At 43.7% G+C, this 18,781-nt stretch overlaps 2 protein-coding genes across 2 annotated transcripts in view; both read left to right on the top strand.

Annotated features, from left to right (window-relative positions):
* RASSF8 (Ras association domain family member 8) overlaps positions 1 to 11,413 on the top strand; it is a 49,391-nt gene extending 37,978 nt beyond the window's left edge. The window contains exons 3-5 of the mRNA XM_030479380.1: positions 1,256 to 2,145; positions 4,940 to 5,084; positions 6,229 to 11,413. Coding sequence (XP_030335240.1) covers positions 1,256 to 2,145; positions 4,940 to 5,084; positions 6,229 to 6,350 — 1,157 coding nt within the window. The 3' untranslated portion in view covers positions 6,351 to 11,413. The remainder of the gene's footprint in view (positions 1 to 1,255; positions 2,146 to 4,939; positions 5,085 to 6,228) is intronic.
* Positions 1 to 18,781, top strand: part of SSPN (sarcospan) — an 88,723-nt gene that overhangs the window by 10,628 nt on the left and 59,314 nt on the right. The gene's annotated exons all lie outside the window — the stretch shown is intronic.

The following is an 18,781-nucleotide window of genomic DNA, read 5'->3' as shown; positions in this document are numbered from 1 at the left end:
TCATGGAAATGGATATATGTAATGCATTATAGCTAATGGTGTTTTTAAGGTTAATGGCAGTTGTGGAGCTGTTCAGAAATTCATCAGGATCATATGCTTTAAAAGCAGTTGATCTTTCACATGTTTTTGTACACAGTGTTGAGGCTTTTAAGTGAAGTCACTTTCACGATAAGGGAAACTCATCTGCTTTTGGAGAATGCTTTATCTCAGACTAGTAAGAGTCTTTAGGAAAAATAAAAATAGTGGAAAACCTCAGATGCTGTATTTGTGTAGGATTCAAAGCATCCCATAAAGGGTGTCACTGGAAAAAGACTGCTGACTGAATTTACGTATGTTTGGTAGCAGCACAAATGAAACTATAAACATAAGTTGTACTTCCTGCTACCCCAAAAGTGGACCATATTATGTTCATTGTACAGCTAGCTGTCAGTGTAGAGGTCAAAGAACATCACTAAAGGACTCAAGCTTCCTCCTGAAGGCAGGGTGCCCCAGGAGGGACTCGTGAGCTGCTGTTATGGGTGAGGAGTCAGTGCAGGAGCCCAAGTTGCTCGGTTCCAGTTCAGGCAGCCCCTGCCACTCTCAGCAGTCCCGTGTGCTGCTCGGTGAAGGTTCTTCATGTCAGCAGCACTGCCGCGGCCCCGTGAGAGGCTGTAACGCTTCTGGGCCCTGGGACGGTTTTCCCCAGTGTCTGAACTGACCGGGGGCCCTAGGTGGTGAGCTGAGGCTCAGGCGGTCACAGCTGCCTCTCTGATTGATGGTACCGTTTAAAAGCAAACTCTGTCTCCAAATTCGGATTTTTCTATGTGGCTGTATGAAAGATGCGGAACTTCTCCTATTCTTTCCCTCCTCCTGGGATGTATATTTGGTGTATTTCTCTGTCACCTATCAGCATCGCTAGGTCACATGCTTTAATGTCAGTGACCAGATGTGAAAGAAGCCGCGGGGTCGCGCAGCTTCACTCGGGTGCGCAGCGTCAGCCGGTACTCGCTTGTTCAGCGGCTGCGCTCTGCGGCGGGGGTGTGGTTTCCCGAGGAAAGTTGGAACAAACCGCTCCAACCGTGAGGGTTTTCCTCACGGCTGGCGCAAGCGGCGGGCAGGCCCCGTGCCCAGCCCGGCGGGCTCCGGCTCGGGGCAGCGCGCCGGGAGCGGTCGGTACCTCAGCGCCTCTGAGGTACCCGGCCGCGCTGCGCGCTCTCGCTGTGCGGCAGCGCCCCCTGGCGTGGCGCCGCGCTGACGGCTGCGTTTGCCCCCGCAGGCCGCACCGGGAGGTACACGCTCATCGAGAAATGGCGGGACACGGAGCGGCACCTGGCGCCGCACGAGAACCCCATCGTGTCGCTGAACAAGTGGGGGCAGTACGCGAGCGACGTGCAGCTCATCCTGCGCCGCACCGGGCCCTCGCTCAGCGAGCGGCCGACCTCGGACTGCGCGGCACGCGTCCCCGAGAGGACTCTGTACCGGCAAAGCTTGCCGCCCCTCGCCAAGCTGAGGCCGCCCAGCGACAAAGCCATGAAGAGGAGGGAGCCGAAAAGGAAATCCCTCACCTTCACCGGAGGGGCTAAAGGGTTAATGGACATCTTTGGGAAGAGCAAGGAATCCGAGTTCAAGCAAAAGGTGCTCAACAACTGTAAAACAACAGCGGATGAGTTGAAGAAATTGATCCACCTCCAGACGGAGAAGCTCCAGTGCATTGAGAAACAGCTGGAGTCCAACGAAGCTGAAATCCGCTACTGGGAACAGAAGTATAACTCCAGCCTGGAAGAAGAAATCCTCAAGCTAGAGCAGAAGATCAAAAGGAATGAAGTGGAGATTGAAGAGGAAGAGTTCTGGGAAAACGAGCTGCAGATCGAACAGGAGAATGAAAAACAGCTGAAGGAGCAGCTGCAGGAGATGAGGCAGAGGATCCTGGAGTGTGAGAGCAAGCTGAAGGACTACGTGTCTCAGATCCACAACATGGAAAGTGGCCTTGAAGCAGAGAAGTTGCAGCGGGAAGTTCAAGAGTCCCAGGTGAATGAAGAAGAGGTCAAGGAGAAGATCGAGAAGGTGAAGGGTGAAATTGATGTTCAGGGTCAGCAGAGTCTGAGGCTGGAAAATGGCATTAAAGCTGTAGAACGGTCTTTGGGCCAGGCTACCAAGCGGTTACAGGTAAGGCTGTCTTTTTTACCCATAGCTAAAGAAAAACTAAGGGCATGGCTGTAACAAATCTCTCCTGCACAGATTTGGAGACCATGAAAGAAAACACCAGAAAGTTTTCACAGGGAATTGGGCTAAAAGAGATGAAGACTTGTGCTTACTTTCAAATTGCATTTCAGATTTTTTTTAAGAGCAGATAATTTCTGTTTCACCTGTGTATATTTTTCTCATTCAAACCACCTGAAAAGAAAAGCAGTAGTTAGTTCTTTGTCTCAAGATAAACCAGCAGATGTTTGGTGGATGTGTTCCTGGCTGTTCAGGATGACCTGCAGGGTTAGTACTAAGTGCCACACGCCACCTTCCATTCATGTACGTGCTGGCTCAGTTTCTTTCCCACCAGTCATGGCTTTGGTTTTCTACCATTCCCTGACTGCCTGGTGACCTTTGAGAAATCACTCAACACCTGTCTTCACCATGCAGCAGTCCTTGATTGAGAAACACCAGAGCCAAACTAGCTGAGGGAAGTACGTCTGCACCCATGGCAGTTCACCTAGCTGCCTCACCCTGCTCCAGCCAGGTGCTGCTGCACCTCAGACAAATAGTACCTCCTGCATGAACACTCAAGGCTAGCAGGGGATTGTTGTACTGCTGGGTGTTAAACAGGACCATAGTGCTCTCAGCCTAGCACCTTTACAAGTATTTGTCTTCAAACCCCTGTATTTGGGGATAGACATTTTGAGGATTTAGGTCCTAGGTCTTGGCAGCTCCAGTGCTTCATATTGTTAAATTTCAGGGAAATTTACACCATTACAGCCTTCCCTGAGGCTAAGCTTCTGATTCTTGCTAGATTTGTCTGCCACTAAAATAGAGACATTAAAAAGAACAGTCCAAAAGCAGCACCTGGATAGATAGATGCAGAGCTGAAGTGTTAGCTTACAGGGCTTTTGTTTTAAAGAATAGCATCTCCCCTTTCCTGTGTGACTTGCTGGTGTTCAGGATTTTATTTTCTCTACACCTCAGGCTTTTGTGGCACATGTGTGTCAAAAGAGAATCCAGCCTCTGCTTCCTTGCTGAAGTTAATGGTATCACCTGCAACTTGTGTTAGAGCAGAAAAGAATAAATGTAAATGGAAATCCAGCTGCTAGCTGGACGAGGTGAAGGAAAGATTTTGGTTCCTGTGGTTTTAATGTGCCACGTAAGATAGGACCGAGGCACCACACATCAGTTTGAGTTGCGATTATTGCTGTACTCCTGTCACTCACAGTTACGATGTTTCGCAGTGCTGCAGTTGTAGTAAGGCTACTCTGCCGTTAGTACGTTAAGGGATTTTGTATCCTTACTCCTGAACACCTAAAAACATATCAGTAGAACCTGGTTTTAGTAAATGAGCAGGAGAAAAAATGTAATCTTTCCATCCAAAGCAAAATGGATGAAAACTGTAAGCAGTTTTGGCCATATTTATCTATTTCAAGTTTCTAGGCACACTGTGCTTAAGGATTTGCAATAACAGAAGACATCAAGTCCTCTTTATAAATCTTACCTATCCTCAGTAACACATGGTGAGGCTAGGATCGAGTTCAAAATCTTTGTGGCTTTGGTTTGTTTCATAGGCAAGGGTTTTGCTTTCTCAGGAAAGTTCTCGTTAAATTCGGTAGATCTTAAGCGCTAAAACTAGGAAGGCAGCATTATTAGTAGCTTGGGAGAAATCTCTAGTAATTTGTGCTATCTCTTTCATTCCTTTTCTCTAGCCACCTCAGTAACATTACTTTCTAGCAGTATGAGGCTATGTTCAGTTAAGGATCAGATGCAGCACTTTGCTCTCTCCCTGCTTTTAGACAAAGACGTTTAAAGAAAAGAAACCCCACAAAACACAACAAAACAGGGCAAAACCAAGCAAACAAAAAAATCCCACCCTTCAGGTAAAAGCATTCACTAAAGTTTTACAATTAGTTACTAAATTGGAGCTTAAACCTGCAGGATTTGGGATGATAGTTAACATTTTTTTACCTTATTTCCTGTGAAGGTTGAACAATGTGAAGAACAGGTTATTTATGATGTTAGTTCTGCTAACCTGGGTACTTCAGTGATTCGCATCTAAAATGCAATAAACTAATTTACTTCAGTGGCAACTTTGTAACAATCTCGTAAAACATGGAGCTGTAGTAAGTACAGACAGGTAGGAATGTCCTGTCCCCCAAGTGCCCAGTTGTAGAGTCTCATGGACCTAAAATAAATTGCAGAATTTTTCTGTAGAGTTTTCTTGAAATCTGGAGGGGGCCTGGCTTCTGGCTTCCATTTCTCAGTCCAGTTTCTGTGAAAGCTCGTAGGCTAATGAATGGGAACACAAATATATCACAGGAAGCTGAGGCCAACTGCATGATATGCATAGACTGAACAGGTCAAACACATCAGTGACAAAGCAATTGTCATTTAAAAGGTCCTAATTTAGATCAGTTGTGTTGATTTGCTTACTAGCTGTTGAATGCAGACTCAACTGTAACCTTACTGCAAGCTTGAAGTGGATGAGAGCTGTGCTATTGGGGACTGTTCCTAGACCAGATCTACAAAACTATTCTCCCCCAATCCTTGTGTGAGTTTGTGTATAATTCTGTTTACACAAGATAATTAGGGGAAAAGATTATGGGGGTAAAATACCTTTTAACTCCTTCATTTGCACCTAGATTTAAAAATCGGAGGCTTTCTCATCAAAAGGAGAAGCTGTTCGTTGCCCAATTGCAAATGGTCTCGAAAAGCTGCTTTAATGCTCTATCCACTGCTGCTCAACAGGTGTTTTCTTTCCTGGCAGGACAGGGAGCAAGAACTGGAGCAACTGACAAAGGAGCTGCGACAGGTTAACCTGCAACAGTTCATCCAGCAAACAGGAACGAAGGTCACGGTGCTGCCAGCAGACCCTGTTGAGGTGGAAGCCCCACATGTGGAGCTTGAGAGAGGTGCAGCACTTGGAATGTTTTTGGTGGGCAGGGAAGGGGATAGCAATGTGTGTACCTGCTGCCTTGATGCTAGCACTCATACATGGGGTGACTGCTTTGTTAGCAAAGAAGCTAGTAAAATACTAAGAAAGCACAGTGTCAAATATTTCTTTTCATTCCAAGGGTTTAGCAAGCTATAAATACAGCACAGTATGTAGATAACTTCTGTCTTGCTGTGCCTCAGCATGTGTTTGTCCCATCAGTAACCCATTAGGCCGGAAGCTTTCAAGTGTGGCCGCCATGGCTGCAGGCACATAAGCTGGCACGCAGAATGATTGCATGCCTGACATTGCTGTTCATCTGGGATCATCTTCTTCTGGTGGGATGTGTAGAAAAAGGAATGCATCTGGATCTCAAGAAATCCCAGACAGCAGCCACACGGGAATAGGAGCTAATCCAGCTGGGCTGCCTGCCATCCAGAAGTCCTGCACAGATGGCTGTTACGGCATGTGCAGACTAACTTTGCCCCTAGTGAGATCAGTGTGTTTTGCACATGCCCACGTCTGAATTCAGAATTTCCCAGGCAGAAACATGGGTCCACTTTGAATGCGTGTCAGAACTGTGGCACAAGCAGAAATTCCCTTGCTGCGTGGCTCAGCCTCTGCTGTGGTGTGCTTTATCCAGCGCCTGCTTGCAAGGGGCCTGTTTCTCTCAGCATTCTCCTTAGCTGGTTCTGTCCTTTCTTTTAGAAAACTTTCTAACCAGCAGGCATTGGGAGGGTATGGAGGTGGGGAGAGGAGGCAGCCAGGCCTTTAAAAGTGCTTGCATGAACTTTCTCTCAGTGGGCAGGAAGCTGAAGCTGTGAGTTACATATAGGTTCAAACGCTTTCTGCACATTACTGTGTAGACGTATTGCATGTATCAGTATGCATGTTCCTCCTGGGAGGGTAGTTACATTGTGCAGGTGTATCCTTCTGTTTTGAAGTAAGTAGGAAGTGTGCACCTTGGATCTCATCACTTCCCAGTCAGGTGTTTGACTTTGTTGTTGTATATGGTATGTAATTTCTCCGTGCTGCACTAAGCACACACTGCACCAAGCGGAAAGAAGCGTTCTAGAGACATCACCTTGATGAGGACTTTTTTAACTGCCCTTTTCCTTGCGCAGAGCCAACATTTCAGTCCGGGTCACTGAAGCGCCCTGGCTCGTCGAGGCAACTCCCCAGTAACCTTCGGATTCTACAGAATCCACTGTCGTCTGGTTTTAACCCGGAGGGCATTTACGTATGACAGTACATACCTCTTCTGGAGAAGACCTAGCAAGGTACCTTGGACAAGATACACTTTTGTTTTGTTCTGCCAATGATGAATGGAAGAAGATTTTTTTTTTTTTCCTTTGTTTTTGTTTTGTTTGTTTGCTAAGCCACCGTATTATTTTCTCTTCTTCCTCCAACACACCACTTGGAGCCATACCCTGTGCACTGATGCTAAAGAGACAGAGGAACTGTCTCGATTCATACTTGGCAAGGATGACCTTGCTGTCAACACAGCTAGAGTGCAAAAACCTTCATTTGTTTTTGCCACTTCAGAAGTGTTTGGGAAAGTATTGTTCCTTGTATAGGCATAAATAAAAGACTGAGGGTGAAGGAAAACACGTATGCAACTTACCTGAGGTTTAATTTATTCCCTTTAATCAATGGACGTGTGAATGTTGACCTTTTATATTTTTATTTTTAACTTGTGAATAATCATGTATGGCTGTATGTCAGTCTGACAAGGTGACTTTAATCTGCGTGTGCAAATATCCACCGTTTGATCGAGTACAACGATTTGCAGTGCAGAGTTCTGTGGAGTGCCGAACCATTAAAATGGTTTCTCACCACTGACTCTGTTAATTTCTGTTGTGGGTCATAATATGTCATGTTCCATCCATAGCTACCTTCTAAGGCTTGAAAAGTGAGCTTGTGGGATTTACTTGCTGTTGAATCTGCCTTGAATGAAGCACCTAGTGTTCTAAAGATTTATGGAATTTAAACCTTGGCTTGGTAAAAATATTTCCAGCATATGATTGAGGATGCACTAGTTAGATGATATTTTATTATATAGAATGTATATTTGAAATATTTTGCCACATTGTATATGCCTTTTGAGAAAAGAACAATGTAAGAAGTTGTCTTCATATATCTTACCAAAAGAGAGTAGGAGGCTTTCACTGTGTGTGATTTTGTACTTTATTTTTTCCATTAGCCATTACAGTGTTCTTGTTTTGTGGTGAATCTTGCGGTTGGGGGAGAAAAAAACCCAACAAACACCCACAAAACAAATGAGTATCCTCTTCCAGCCTTCCAGAATTCATTCATGTTTTGTGGAGGGGAGAAGCCTGGCAGATTCCCATGAAGTTGATAGCAGAGCTTCTGCTGACCTGAGTAGGGCCGGGGTTTCATTCCAGGTCCCCAGTGTTAAGTGGTAGACGTTTAGCCCCTTTGCAAGACGTATGGCTGCTCAGTCACTAACAGAATATAAAGCTTACAAACAGGAAATGCACACATTTGGTAGTCATTTTTTACAAAGCACATGAAAAGAGAACATTATCATATCTTGATGTCACTCAAATGCAATCAGAGCTAAGCAAGGATTAGACAGGATGGCTTCCACGCAGAAAGTAAGACACTACCAAGTAGCATGTTGGCTACAGGCCTTGAAATTAGATTGCTAGAGTGGACCCCAAGTTTGCAGAAAAAGCGACTGGCATCAGTGGGGCACAACGTATACGTCAGGAGGCTGGCCTCGTGGATGAGTTAGAGAAGGGATGGGCCTTACCCAGCTGCACTCGTATTTCCTGCTCTAACAGCAACTCATACCCTCATCCCCTACCTTGAGGTGAGAGGGGTCACCGTGCTTTCACCACGGTGTAGAATACCTGCGCTTCAGTTAGTGGCAGAACGACAGAACTCCTGATGCCCTTGGGAGGGTCAGGATTTTACCACTGGTAGGAAACGCCAATCTTTTTGCCATAGAAAATACTCTTAAGAATTCTTAACCTCTGGCATCCTCTCGTGTTGGTTTACTGATGTGCAGATAAATGTTAATTGAAGTTTCCTTTTTTAAAAGAAGGAGCTTTCTGGCAAATGGAAGTTTTATAAGATATAGTAGAAGATGAAGGACTCTTGAGTGCTTAATGCATTTTTTTTTTCCTTTTCCACTTATTAATGGCATCATATATTCTAAAAATGCTGCTGTATTTAGACTAACAGCAACAGATAAGGCTGTGAATATATAAAGGACCTTTCCAAATGAACTCTGAATTTTTACTGTTTAACTTATCAGGTCTTTTTATTATTTTTGGTTTCCCTTCTGAGCAAACTGGAGAATGAGATGTTCCTACCCGAGGAATCTTGGCAGTGCTCACAGATTTTACTGTTTGTTCATCACAACTCTGTGCTCATGTTCACTGTGCCCATAACTTTGTATTAAAAAAAAAGAATGTGTGTATATATATATATTAAAAAAAAAAAAGTAAACTATACGTAGTTTGGGGACAATATCTGTCCAAGGTACTTGAGCATATATGCCTTACATTGTGGGTTCAATTTACAGAAATGAAATGGCCCTCTCCAGTGGGTATCTTGCATCGTCACACCTCTCGATGTTAGAGAACTGAGGCACTCAGCACCTTGCAAAGTCTGGCCCAAATTATGCTGCATTGGGTTGGGGGGAGACACAAGGAAAAGCCTGTTGCAACTTCAGTCCTGTGCTGAGGTGAAGTATTTTTAAGGCAGATCAGCATACTTCCACCCAGCCGGTGTTTTTGTCATACTTTGTGGCTGGTCCATCTCCACAGATGTCAGTCTGAGCTGAATTGGGCTCTTGCATCATAAAAACTGCTGTCTTTCTCTGTCATGTTATTCTGTAAGAGGCAGGGAGGAGGAGAAGGTTTAAAAGGAAGGGTAAGAGCAGCTTTGGAGGGCTTGAGTTACGGCTTTGTAATAGAATCAAGGAAGGAATTTGCCATTAAGTTAAAAAATAGCACCTGCTGACTGCAGCAGCTGTTTGGTGGAGGGGCCAGCCTGGAGCTGGCTCAGGAGTAGCCACCAGATCATCGCTGAGTGGACCTTCCTTGTCAGAGCTGTAGCATATGTCAGGGTGACCTGGAAAAGGTTTACAGCTTCAGCCACTGTTCTGTCAAAGGAGAGGCTTTGGTACCCAGACCTCTCATTTATGAGACGTTGACAAATTCCCTTGCCCCCACCATGCTTCTCTTGTTAAATTTCACCCAGGCTGAAGTTCTGTAGCATTTTCACCTTCTCTGTAAATAAACCAAAAAGAAATGGCATGCCCTTGCATTAATGTGAACTGAACAATGTATTACAGTTACAGAAATTCCTCACGTTATGGCATTAAGAGTTTTGCTTCCTGATCAACTGCAGAACCTCACTCTTTCTTTACAAATGTAGAAAAACACATTTTCAGAAGTGTTTCAAACTTACTTGTGGGGCATTAGCAGAAAGGACGCTACACACACTAATTTTAACAAGTGCCATATGATTTACTGGGCAGCATGATAAAAACGGGGTGTTTTGCTTGCGTTAAATAGTTGACTACACAAGCACTATTTTCCAGTGCACAGGGAATTTATATGGAGAACTCCTGTAATTTATTACTAATGGAAATTAACTGTGTTACCTCTCTCATCCATGAGGATATGGTTTATTCTTGCTGGTGATGCTATGTTTATAGGGAAAAAGGGGGCTGGGGGTGGTGACAGTTTGAAAAGCCAGTGGGTTAAGGCACATATAAACGTTCTGAATGCCTGAGCAAGGGAGAAACCCAAGTCCCACTCTGAAAAATCAGCTAGGAACCTGCTTCCCATTACCTTGGGGTGGGACTTGAGTTCCCAAGTGCCTGAATTGCTTCTGGAAATGGTCTGTTAGCTTTGAGATTACTTGCTTTTCTGAACCCTAGCAAGTTGGAAGGAAGCTCTTGAAGAGCTACCACTAGCATTAGCAATACGCAAAAATGCTTTTGTTGCGAGGTAAGACAGGAAAGATCCTTTGGTGTAATAAAAATCTCCTCTTGGGGCAATAATTGCCTTGTTTTTAGTATGAAGAGTATTGCGTTATTTTAGTGAACTGGGATCGTATGAGTAAAAAACCTGATCTTGTAATTTTTAGTGGGTTATCTTGAAGCATATAAATTCCTGATGTGCATTAACTTGAGCGAATTGGGCCTTAATGATCCATGTAAATAACAAACTGTATTCAGATATTTTTTTCCAGAAAATAGTCTCTAATGGTCTGTACTGTATTAAAATAAGCGTCAAAAGTGTTACTTTTATATTCCACCCTTTTTTTTTTTTTTTTTTTTTAGAGCATTGAAACATGCATGTTTATTCTATTTGCTACAGTATTTTAATGTTTTGGATGAAGGCCATCAGTTGTATGGAGATGACAAAACAATCATTCTGTCTATTTATTCAGTATTGCTGCTTAAAGTTTTCGAAATAAAGCTTTCAATGCCATTATAGTGACTGATTGAAAGCTGTTCTAGCTCTCGTCAGGTGTTTTTTTCTATGTTTATAGAAAACTAAGTGAAACTTGGTATATAAACTGCTATACCAGCAAAGAATTATTGCAATAATATTGTGGGGAGGGGCTGGGATTAAGTGTGTGTAGTATGTACATAAATGTATGCATGCAGCGAACGCATTTAGGTCTCAAGTAAGTGGAGTGCTGAAGAATGTTTGAATCCTTTGTGATCTTGCAAGCAGCTTACCCGTGCAATCAAATGCTGGTTAGTGCTTCATGCCAGTGTGCAGTGCTTGTGTGAGGCAGAACAAGCAGAGGTGGTCACAAAGGATCAACTTGGAGCTCTTTGAACTGAATGGGATTTAAGCACATTCTTGAGTATTCCATAGATGTGATTCTGAACTGGGCCTAAAAGCATATTCTGATACAAAAATCATTCAGTTGCAGCCGTGGTGACTCGTTTCAAGTGTAGCTGGTACCTCTGGAAATTTAAGTGGTTCCAAGATGGATCCAGTATGCCTGCTCTATTGTAAAGGGTATCAAAATGCAGAGAACGCTCACCCTCATTATCACCCTGTGAAACTACTAACTAGGGGTTCTGACTGGAAGATTTGAGTTGCTGTTCCTTAACCTAGAGAAGCAATGCAAACTAACTGTGAAAACACAAGTGAGCAATTTATTACTGCTCTGCTTCAATGCAAGATGAAAATCTGTATTATATGTAACTATATTTTTGTCATTTAAAAAGCTTCTATTTTTTATTATTCTCATGAATGGTTGACAAAATATATTGGGATACGCTCCCATACAATAAATTCCCCTCTGAAACTTTGGGTCTTTACAGTTCATGGTTTGCTGGAATTGCACTGCTCATCTCGCGCGCATCTTATGATACAGCTACTGGAGCTCTGCCTGTCAAAGAACACTTGGCCTGAAAGCAGGCCAAGGTGAAGCTTGGTATGCCTGGAGCTCAAACGCTTTCAGAAACAGCCATGTGCCGAGCATTAGGGTGCAATGAACCCCCCTAAATGGCAATTTACGTAGAGGTGTGAGAGATGCAACTGGTTGCTGTAGGGCATCTTGGCAGACAGGAGATGTCCTCTACCATAAACTATCCACATGCTGTATTTTTAAGCAGATACAGCCCAGGAACTAGAAGAGAATGGAATTGCAAGCTTGTTTTCAACTGAGGAACTGTTACTAAGATTAGTATTAATCCTGAAAAGATAGAATTGGTCAGTGACTCAGAGGCAGTATAACTTAAAGCAAAGAGGCAAGGGTGTGTTTGGAGATGATCAAGGATTGGAACTGAATGTACAGGATCATCACACAACAGGTACAAGGTGCACAGATGTTTCAGGGAGCAGGACAACGCTAAGCTTTGAACAGGAACTGAAGACCTGATTCAGGCTTAGTTACTGTGCTGAAGACCGGAGCGCCTGTGAAGATCATTTGAGTTAATCAATACAGGGAACTTGCTGCAGCTGGGAACTTGTGATTTTAAGCCATCCAAATGCAGTCCTTAGTCTAATATCCCAACAAATGGATTTTCCTAAGCCAACTGGAGCCTAATCTCCTTAGATATGAGGGGAAAAGAGCTCACAGTAGTACCACTATTGACTGGCAATGCGATCAAGAGTGTTGTGAGCTTTGCTGAATCCCTAGCACGTGACATTCATATTGGTGGGACCACATAAGTTACAGAGGACCTCTGCTCTGGAAATGTGCCCCTTCCTGCTTCTGTGCTAGGGTTTGTGGTAACTGGTTTCCCTACATGCTTGGTACAGCTCACGGTTCTGATCCTTTTCTTTGCCTTTAAAGAACAAAGTAGTACATTTGTGAGTGACTGCTGCAGCACTAATTAGCTCAGTGTAACTGGACCACTAATGAGTTGCAAAACCAGACCAATCAATGGTCCATTTCGTTTAGAAAGCTGTACTGAGTTGTTGTGCCTGTCACAGCTTTGTCAGCTAGATAGTATTTCATTATAATCCAAATTCTTAATGATTGTTTCAGCTATGTTGCCTACTGTCTGAAGTGAGCAACAGTCCCCATTACTGCCTCTCTTGAAAATGATGTGTTTGCTACCTTTGGCATTGCAGTTAGTGTTAATGAGTATTTTCTAGGTCAGCCACTGCTTCATCATTAAGTTTCTCCAGAAATACTGGATGGAGACAATCTCAACTGATCTTGTTCCATTTTCCGGGTGAGTATGCAGTGTACTTTTTCCCATCCTTTGCAGCAAGTTCCCTGTTCTGTATGCTGTCAGGTCAGCAAACTGCAGAGTTGATTTGTTAAACATGAGCTACTGTCCAGTGGGTGACTTGAAAAGAGCCTCTGCAGCAAGTGCTAGTTCAAGAAGGAACTTGATGCAAGCAGAGATGATGATCAGGCAACTTCACCACTTGTCTGATCAACTCAGAGACTGCCAGTGTCCCCATGCCACTTCCAGGCAAGGAACTTCCTTGCTGTCATACAGACAGCCCTGGTGTTTCTCTCCTGTGAACGTGTATTTGCTGTGCACCGACACCTGGCTAGGGCAGATGTCCATCCCTCATGCAAACTGAAGTTTGATTTCTAGAGGCTTTTCTGATCTGAATCCCTGGCTGTGGAAAAGCTGCAGGAACCTCTGCAATCTCTGGCAGAGTGAGATAGTGTCATCACAGCATTATCGTGCTTTTTTGTTCAGTCATCTGGAAGGTGACAGAGGTGACATACAGCTACAGCAGAGTGGGTTTTCCGCTGTGGGAGCTGGCCATTGGGTTTTAATCTGCAGTACTTTGGTCCATATGGGTTAAGTATAGGAGACTTTGATTTCAGTTTCCAGTCCTCTGAGTCACAGGTGTATTGAGGAGAAGTGGAGTTATGAAAACAACGTGAAGTCCAATCACCAGGACAGATTCTTGTATAGTAACACACATTTGGCCTGCAACATTTATAAGCTATGTTCCACACCCCTATCTCATAATGTAATTACTTTATTAATTACCTATCTGTTGGCTTGTTCCCCAAGAGCATGCTTTGATAGATACTGTTCCTGCAAAACACAGAATGCTGCTATTGTTCAAGCTATAGTTTTTCCTTTCTGTACATATTTTTCGCATTTGTTATTCTGTGCTTGTTTTAGCTACACGCTTTGTCTTGCTCATCTGCAGGAGGAGGAAGCCAATAAGTAATTGGAAGACTTAGTGCGAAAATGCAATATAAAAGATCTAATATTCAATCATGGGTCAAGGTGGAAGGAAGAAAAGTTTTCTATGATTTCTTTTTAATGAGCAGAGGTTTGAAGAAAAATATTCAGAAGAGCTCCAGCTGGGCTTATGAGAAGTCCACTTGAAAAAAAATCCCCTTATGTGCTGACATACAAAGGAGTGCAGATAATTACCTGCCTGGGTATTTTAAAATGGAGAGCTTCTGGTTAAAACAGAAAGGAAAAAAAAAAAAAATAGGACATACACCAAGTAAAACAACTTTAACCTAATTTGTATTTGCCATTTGCCCTGAAGTCCCTTTCACTACCCATGCAATGGAAAGTGAAAGGAATCATGGAGCTTTAGAGCCAGTGACATGGTATCCCAGGGTAGCATCCGTAGCTGTTGCTAACATAAAATTCAGGCCAGCCTTTAAGTGGGGAATAATGCGAATTTCTTTGTTGTTGCCTATGGAGTTTGTCAGAAATTACTACCTGTCACAACCTGCAATAGCGTATCCCTTTTATCAGGTGTACCAAACTGCTTTCATTAAGTGTTATGTGCCCAGAAAAGATGATTTGACTTTAGCAGTTATAACCAACCTGAGGTGAACTTTGATCAGTGAGGTAGAACTGGCCCTTCTGGAAAGCTGAAGAGAAACCCGAGAACAGCAGCTGACCTTTAACTACGCTTTGTTGCTACAAAGTTGTCTTAACTGTTCTCTTGAGTTAGCAAATCTGCATCATGGTTACCAAGACTATGACCTGGATTCTCCATTCTCGTGTAGCTTGTCTCATGTACAAAACGAGCGTGGACCAGACACTGACACGGCGAAATGAGAAAGGTAACAATGTCCATTAGCTGTGCGGCTGGTGTGAAAGGTTACTGCTACATGCAAGGCACCAGGTAATTTTGTTCCCTCAGCTCTGTCACAACGCTGCAATTACAACGAGGTCTACACGAGAGGGCAGCAATACACGCCGGCATGCCTGGAGCTGCGTCGGTAGGCAGCTAGTTGAAAGGCAGCTTTTCTAGGCATGTATAGCACATAATAGCGAATAATAAAATATGCAACTTGCCATCCTTAAATATGTTCTTTCAGAAAGGACACAATAATACTAATAAAGAACTACGTCCCAGTCACTGCATGTGTGTAGCTGATGCACAAATGATGCGATTCCTGCAGTTTCGGTGAGGACGACTCAGGTCCCGTAGCTTTCTGAAACCTGTACAGATGTGGGCTGAAACATTCCACTTTAGAGATTATCCTGTGCCTGGTGTATTGGCCTGTGCCTGGGAAGCTCTTGTTTCATTTCCCAGCTCTGCCACAGATTTCCTGTGTGTGACCTTGGGCAAGCTACTATAATCCCCCTGGATTGGAGTCCCCCAGCTATAAGCTTGAGATAATACTGCTTCATCCCCTTTGACTTTGTCTATATATACGGCAAGCCCCATGGGGAACCGCATCTCATTTCCTATTTGTTTGGCAAACAGCACTTAGCACAATGTGGTCCTGATCTTGGCTGTCTCATCTAGCTACTACTGCAGTGAAGCACATTGTTATATTGTACCAAGAGGATGACAAGAAATTGCTCTGAGTTAGTCTTACCTTACAGTGAGAGCAAGATGCAGGCGTGCTGAGGGGAGCTGGGGGGTTCTGAAGGTGAATTCTTGTTTAGCTTTAAATGTATTTCTCTTTCTAAAGGGGTAAAAAGGAAAGGCAAGCAAAAGAATAAAACCTCATTTCAACTTTTGCTCAACTCTATTCTTCTTGCAAAGTGATGCTATTACAGTAGGCAGCCTAAATCCCTTTGCAAGTGCTACTTGGGAGTGTGTTTCACCTAATTGATAGAGAGCAGGCTGGCAGCTGCTTGGTGATCCTGAATGTTCCAGTGTTTTCACGAGTCTGATGATGTTCTAACAATGTGAACGCAACTAGTAATCCACCATCACAGGCAGCCACTTCACACTTTTCTGTAGACCCCCCAAGTGCTGTTTGTATTAGGGCATGAAGAAAAAATGCAGAAGAGTTAGAATTGTAGGAGGGTGCCTTCTTTTGGTTGTTCTTAATTCCCAAGTGTTTTCTGTATGCTCCCAATAAATCTAATTAACTAAGAAACACCTCAGCTGTGCTTAGTCTGGAGACCTGCACAGAATGAGCACCCTTCAGCATGCCTTAGGTCAGAGACTCAACTCTGCTGCCCAGTTCTGAGATTAAAGATTGTTTTAAGATGTTGCCATCTAAGCACATTTATGCATGCCAACACACATATACTTGTATGCAGTCAAGTCATTGGATGTCATTTTCCTTTTTGTCAGCTTGGGAAACCAAGGCCCAGGGAGGTGCAAGGCCTTCACAGAAAGAGTACATGCCCTTCATCTCCATGTACTTACTTTTGTATAGGGATCTTTCACTATAAAGCCTGTTCTGATCACACAGAAATATGGTTTTCCAACAACAGCTGTCAGGCTAGAGGGCTGTCCGGCCTAGCATTCAGCCTCTGGCTTCATAGCAAGGACTGGATGGGCACAGACAGCTCAATAGTAGACAGCACCCTTTGTCTGGAGTTTCCAAAATAACCTATTTGGAGGGAAAGCTTTCCCTAACCCTTCAGTCAGAGGTTAAACCTCTTTCTGATAGCAGAGGATTTATCTCCCTTCCAAACTAAACAATGCAAGCACTTCAAAAGAAGTGACTCTTAATCTCTCCTTTTGCAATTGTTGAGCAGGTTCGACCAATAAAGCTTTTACCTTTGAGATCTAATTAGTCTGTTTTAAACTTAAAGCTTTACTCTGCAAAATGAATGTCTTCATCTACCGTTGATTATAGCACACTGGTTTCAGTATGTGCAGGAGTTCAGCTCCTTGCAGAATTAAACCTGTTTAAGTTCTTTAGCAGAGACTGCAAAGTGGGGAAGTCAAAATTAACAACAAGAATAACAAGATATCTGATGTTAAAGTGTCAGGCTTGTGTTTTCTTGTAGATCATCAAGAGTCCAGTTACCTCCATTTTTTCACCTTAGAGATATAAAATATTCTTAGAGCCTGAACTAAGAATAAGGGAAATCTTCCCGGCATTATTCTGTCTCATTTTGGCTATAGAAAAGCATACACTCTCTGAGGCACTGGAGATGGGCTATGTTTCACTGCCTCTGTGTCTGATTAAAGCTGGAAGGTGAAAAGGTAACTGGGGTATCAATAAAAGGAACTCCATCCAAGCAATGCAATTCTGGGGTGGCTGTGTTTGGGGTTAAAAATATGAGTCTGTTCTGATTTCTTCTTCAGGTAACCGTACTTAGCTTATTGGTTCTCTTGTCAGCATATGCAAGTAACCTGCTTTGCATGGTAATTTTAGATTTAGATTTGCATTTAGATTTGAAGCTGCCCAAGAAACTACAGTGGTTTGAAAACATACATCCAGAAAAGTTGGCATTTCACAGCAGTGTCCCTGCTACGGTTCACTGCTGCATAGCTGAATTTCAGTGCCACCTACTTTGTGGTACTGGTAACAGAGATCGGTCAGAAGGAAAAAGTATTCCTGTCCTCAGCTGTGCAGCAGGCAGTTGTGAGGCAGTGGTTCTGAACTGCCTTTCTGCCCCTTCTGCCCAGCCAGAAGCATGAGACTCTCCTGTAATGCAGAGGTGCCTTCAGTCAAGGGGGCAGGCTTGCATCTTGAAGGCACTGCCACATGGACTCATTGGCAACATCTGGGGAAGGAGATGCCCTCTTTACAGGTTTGTACAAATACAAATGACTTGACTGTACCCACTAGAGAAAATACCCTAAACTACCAGAGTGCTGTCCCAAGCTAGGCAGCTTTGCTCCTGGGGAAGGTATAGATGGTCTCTGAGTAAAACAGAAGGAAGGGACATATAGTACCTTCTCGCTGACCGACAGGCAGCTGAATTGCCCTCTACCCCTTTTAAATGCATTGCCCTGGGGTTACTAAACTTGAGCAACCCCATGGTATTACTGTGTGCTTTCGAAAATAGTTATTGCAGACTCGTTATGTTCAGCAATCACAGCAAACAGCCAGACTCTTGGAAGTAGCTCCAGGCCTGGCAGGACACTGATGGGAGCATGCTTCCCACAGATGGCTCCTGGGCCATGGCATACAAATTACTTTCAAAGGTCATTTTAAATAACCGTACTTACCTTGTAATTTACAACACCAGAGTTGGCCCTATGACCAATTGTGTTAGGCGTTTTGCAAAGCCACTTCACGTTTTGCAGACAGATATGTCTTTACTTTCTTATTTATCCGCTCCATAGAACAAATTGCAATCCATACATACAGCTTCTTTCTGTTGTGCCAAGGAGCAGGAACACTTGCAGGCCAGATTCACACTAACACATTTGTCTTTACAGGTGGACTAGGGGCACCCGTGAGGATTATCTGATGATGGCAGCTTGTTAGGCCATGGTATTTCTTTCTTTCTTAGCTGCCAGATGTTGAGGGATGCACAAGCAGCCTTAATTCTGACCCTTGCCCACACACATTCCCATACTCTTCAGTTACCTTGGCAGCACCAGTAATAAGCAAATCTTGCCTATTCTGCACACTTTTTCTATATTTTTTTAAGTGGTGTGTTGTTAAACAGGTTTTTTCCTACTCATGTTGGTACATAGGCCTCTACAGATGTCTCTTTCCTGACTCTCAAGTCCCAGTTGCAGCACATTCACCATGACAGACCCAGCAAACTGCTTGTATGTCAAAACCGGAGCATCTCTAAGTTTGCAGTACTGGAAAACACAAACCAACCTCCACATTCGTGCTTTCAGTCCCCTATCTCATAGCGGCTTCTCTCTAGAACAATAGAGGGCACCACTCTTCACATAAAAAGCTGCAGCTGGAAGAACAGCCCTGCATTTGAGTGATGGTTTGGTAATCAGAACATTTCTCTCTCAGTAGGTGATTTGTATTGAATATTCTTCCCCCAAGGAGGTTCACCTCTGCATCTCCTGCTCCCTGTGGGAAGGCCATGGCCAAAAGCTGTTCTCAGAC

This window comes from Strigops habroptila, chromosome 3, assembly GCF_004027225.2.
Source record: "Strigops habroptila isolate Jane chromosome 3, bStrHab1.2.pri, whole genome shotgun sequence".
Taxonomy (NCBI): Eukaryota; Metazoa; Chordata; class Aves; order Psittaciformes; family Psittacidae; genus Strigops; species Strigops habroptila.
Note: the sequence above shows the minus strand (reverse complement) of the source record. Positions and strands in the feature narration are given on the sequence as shown.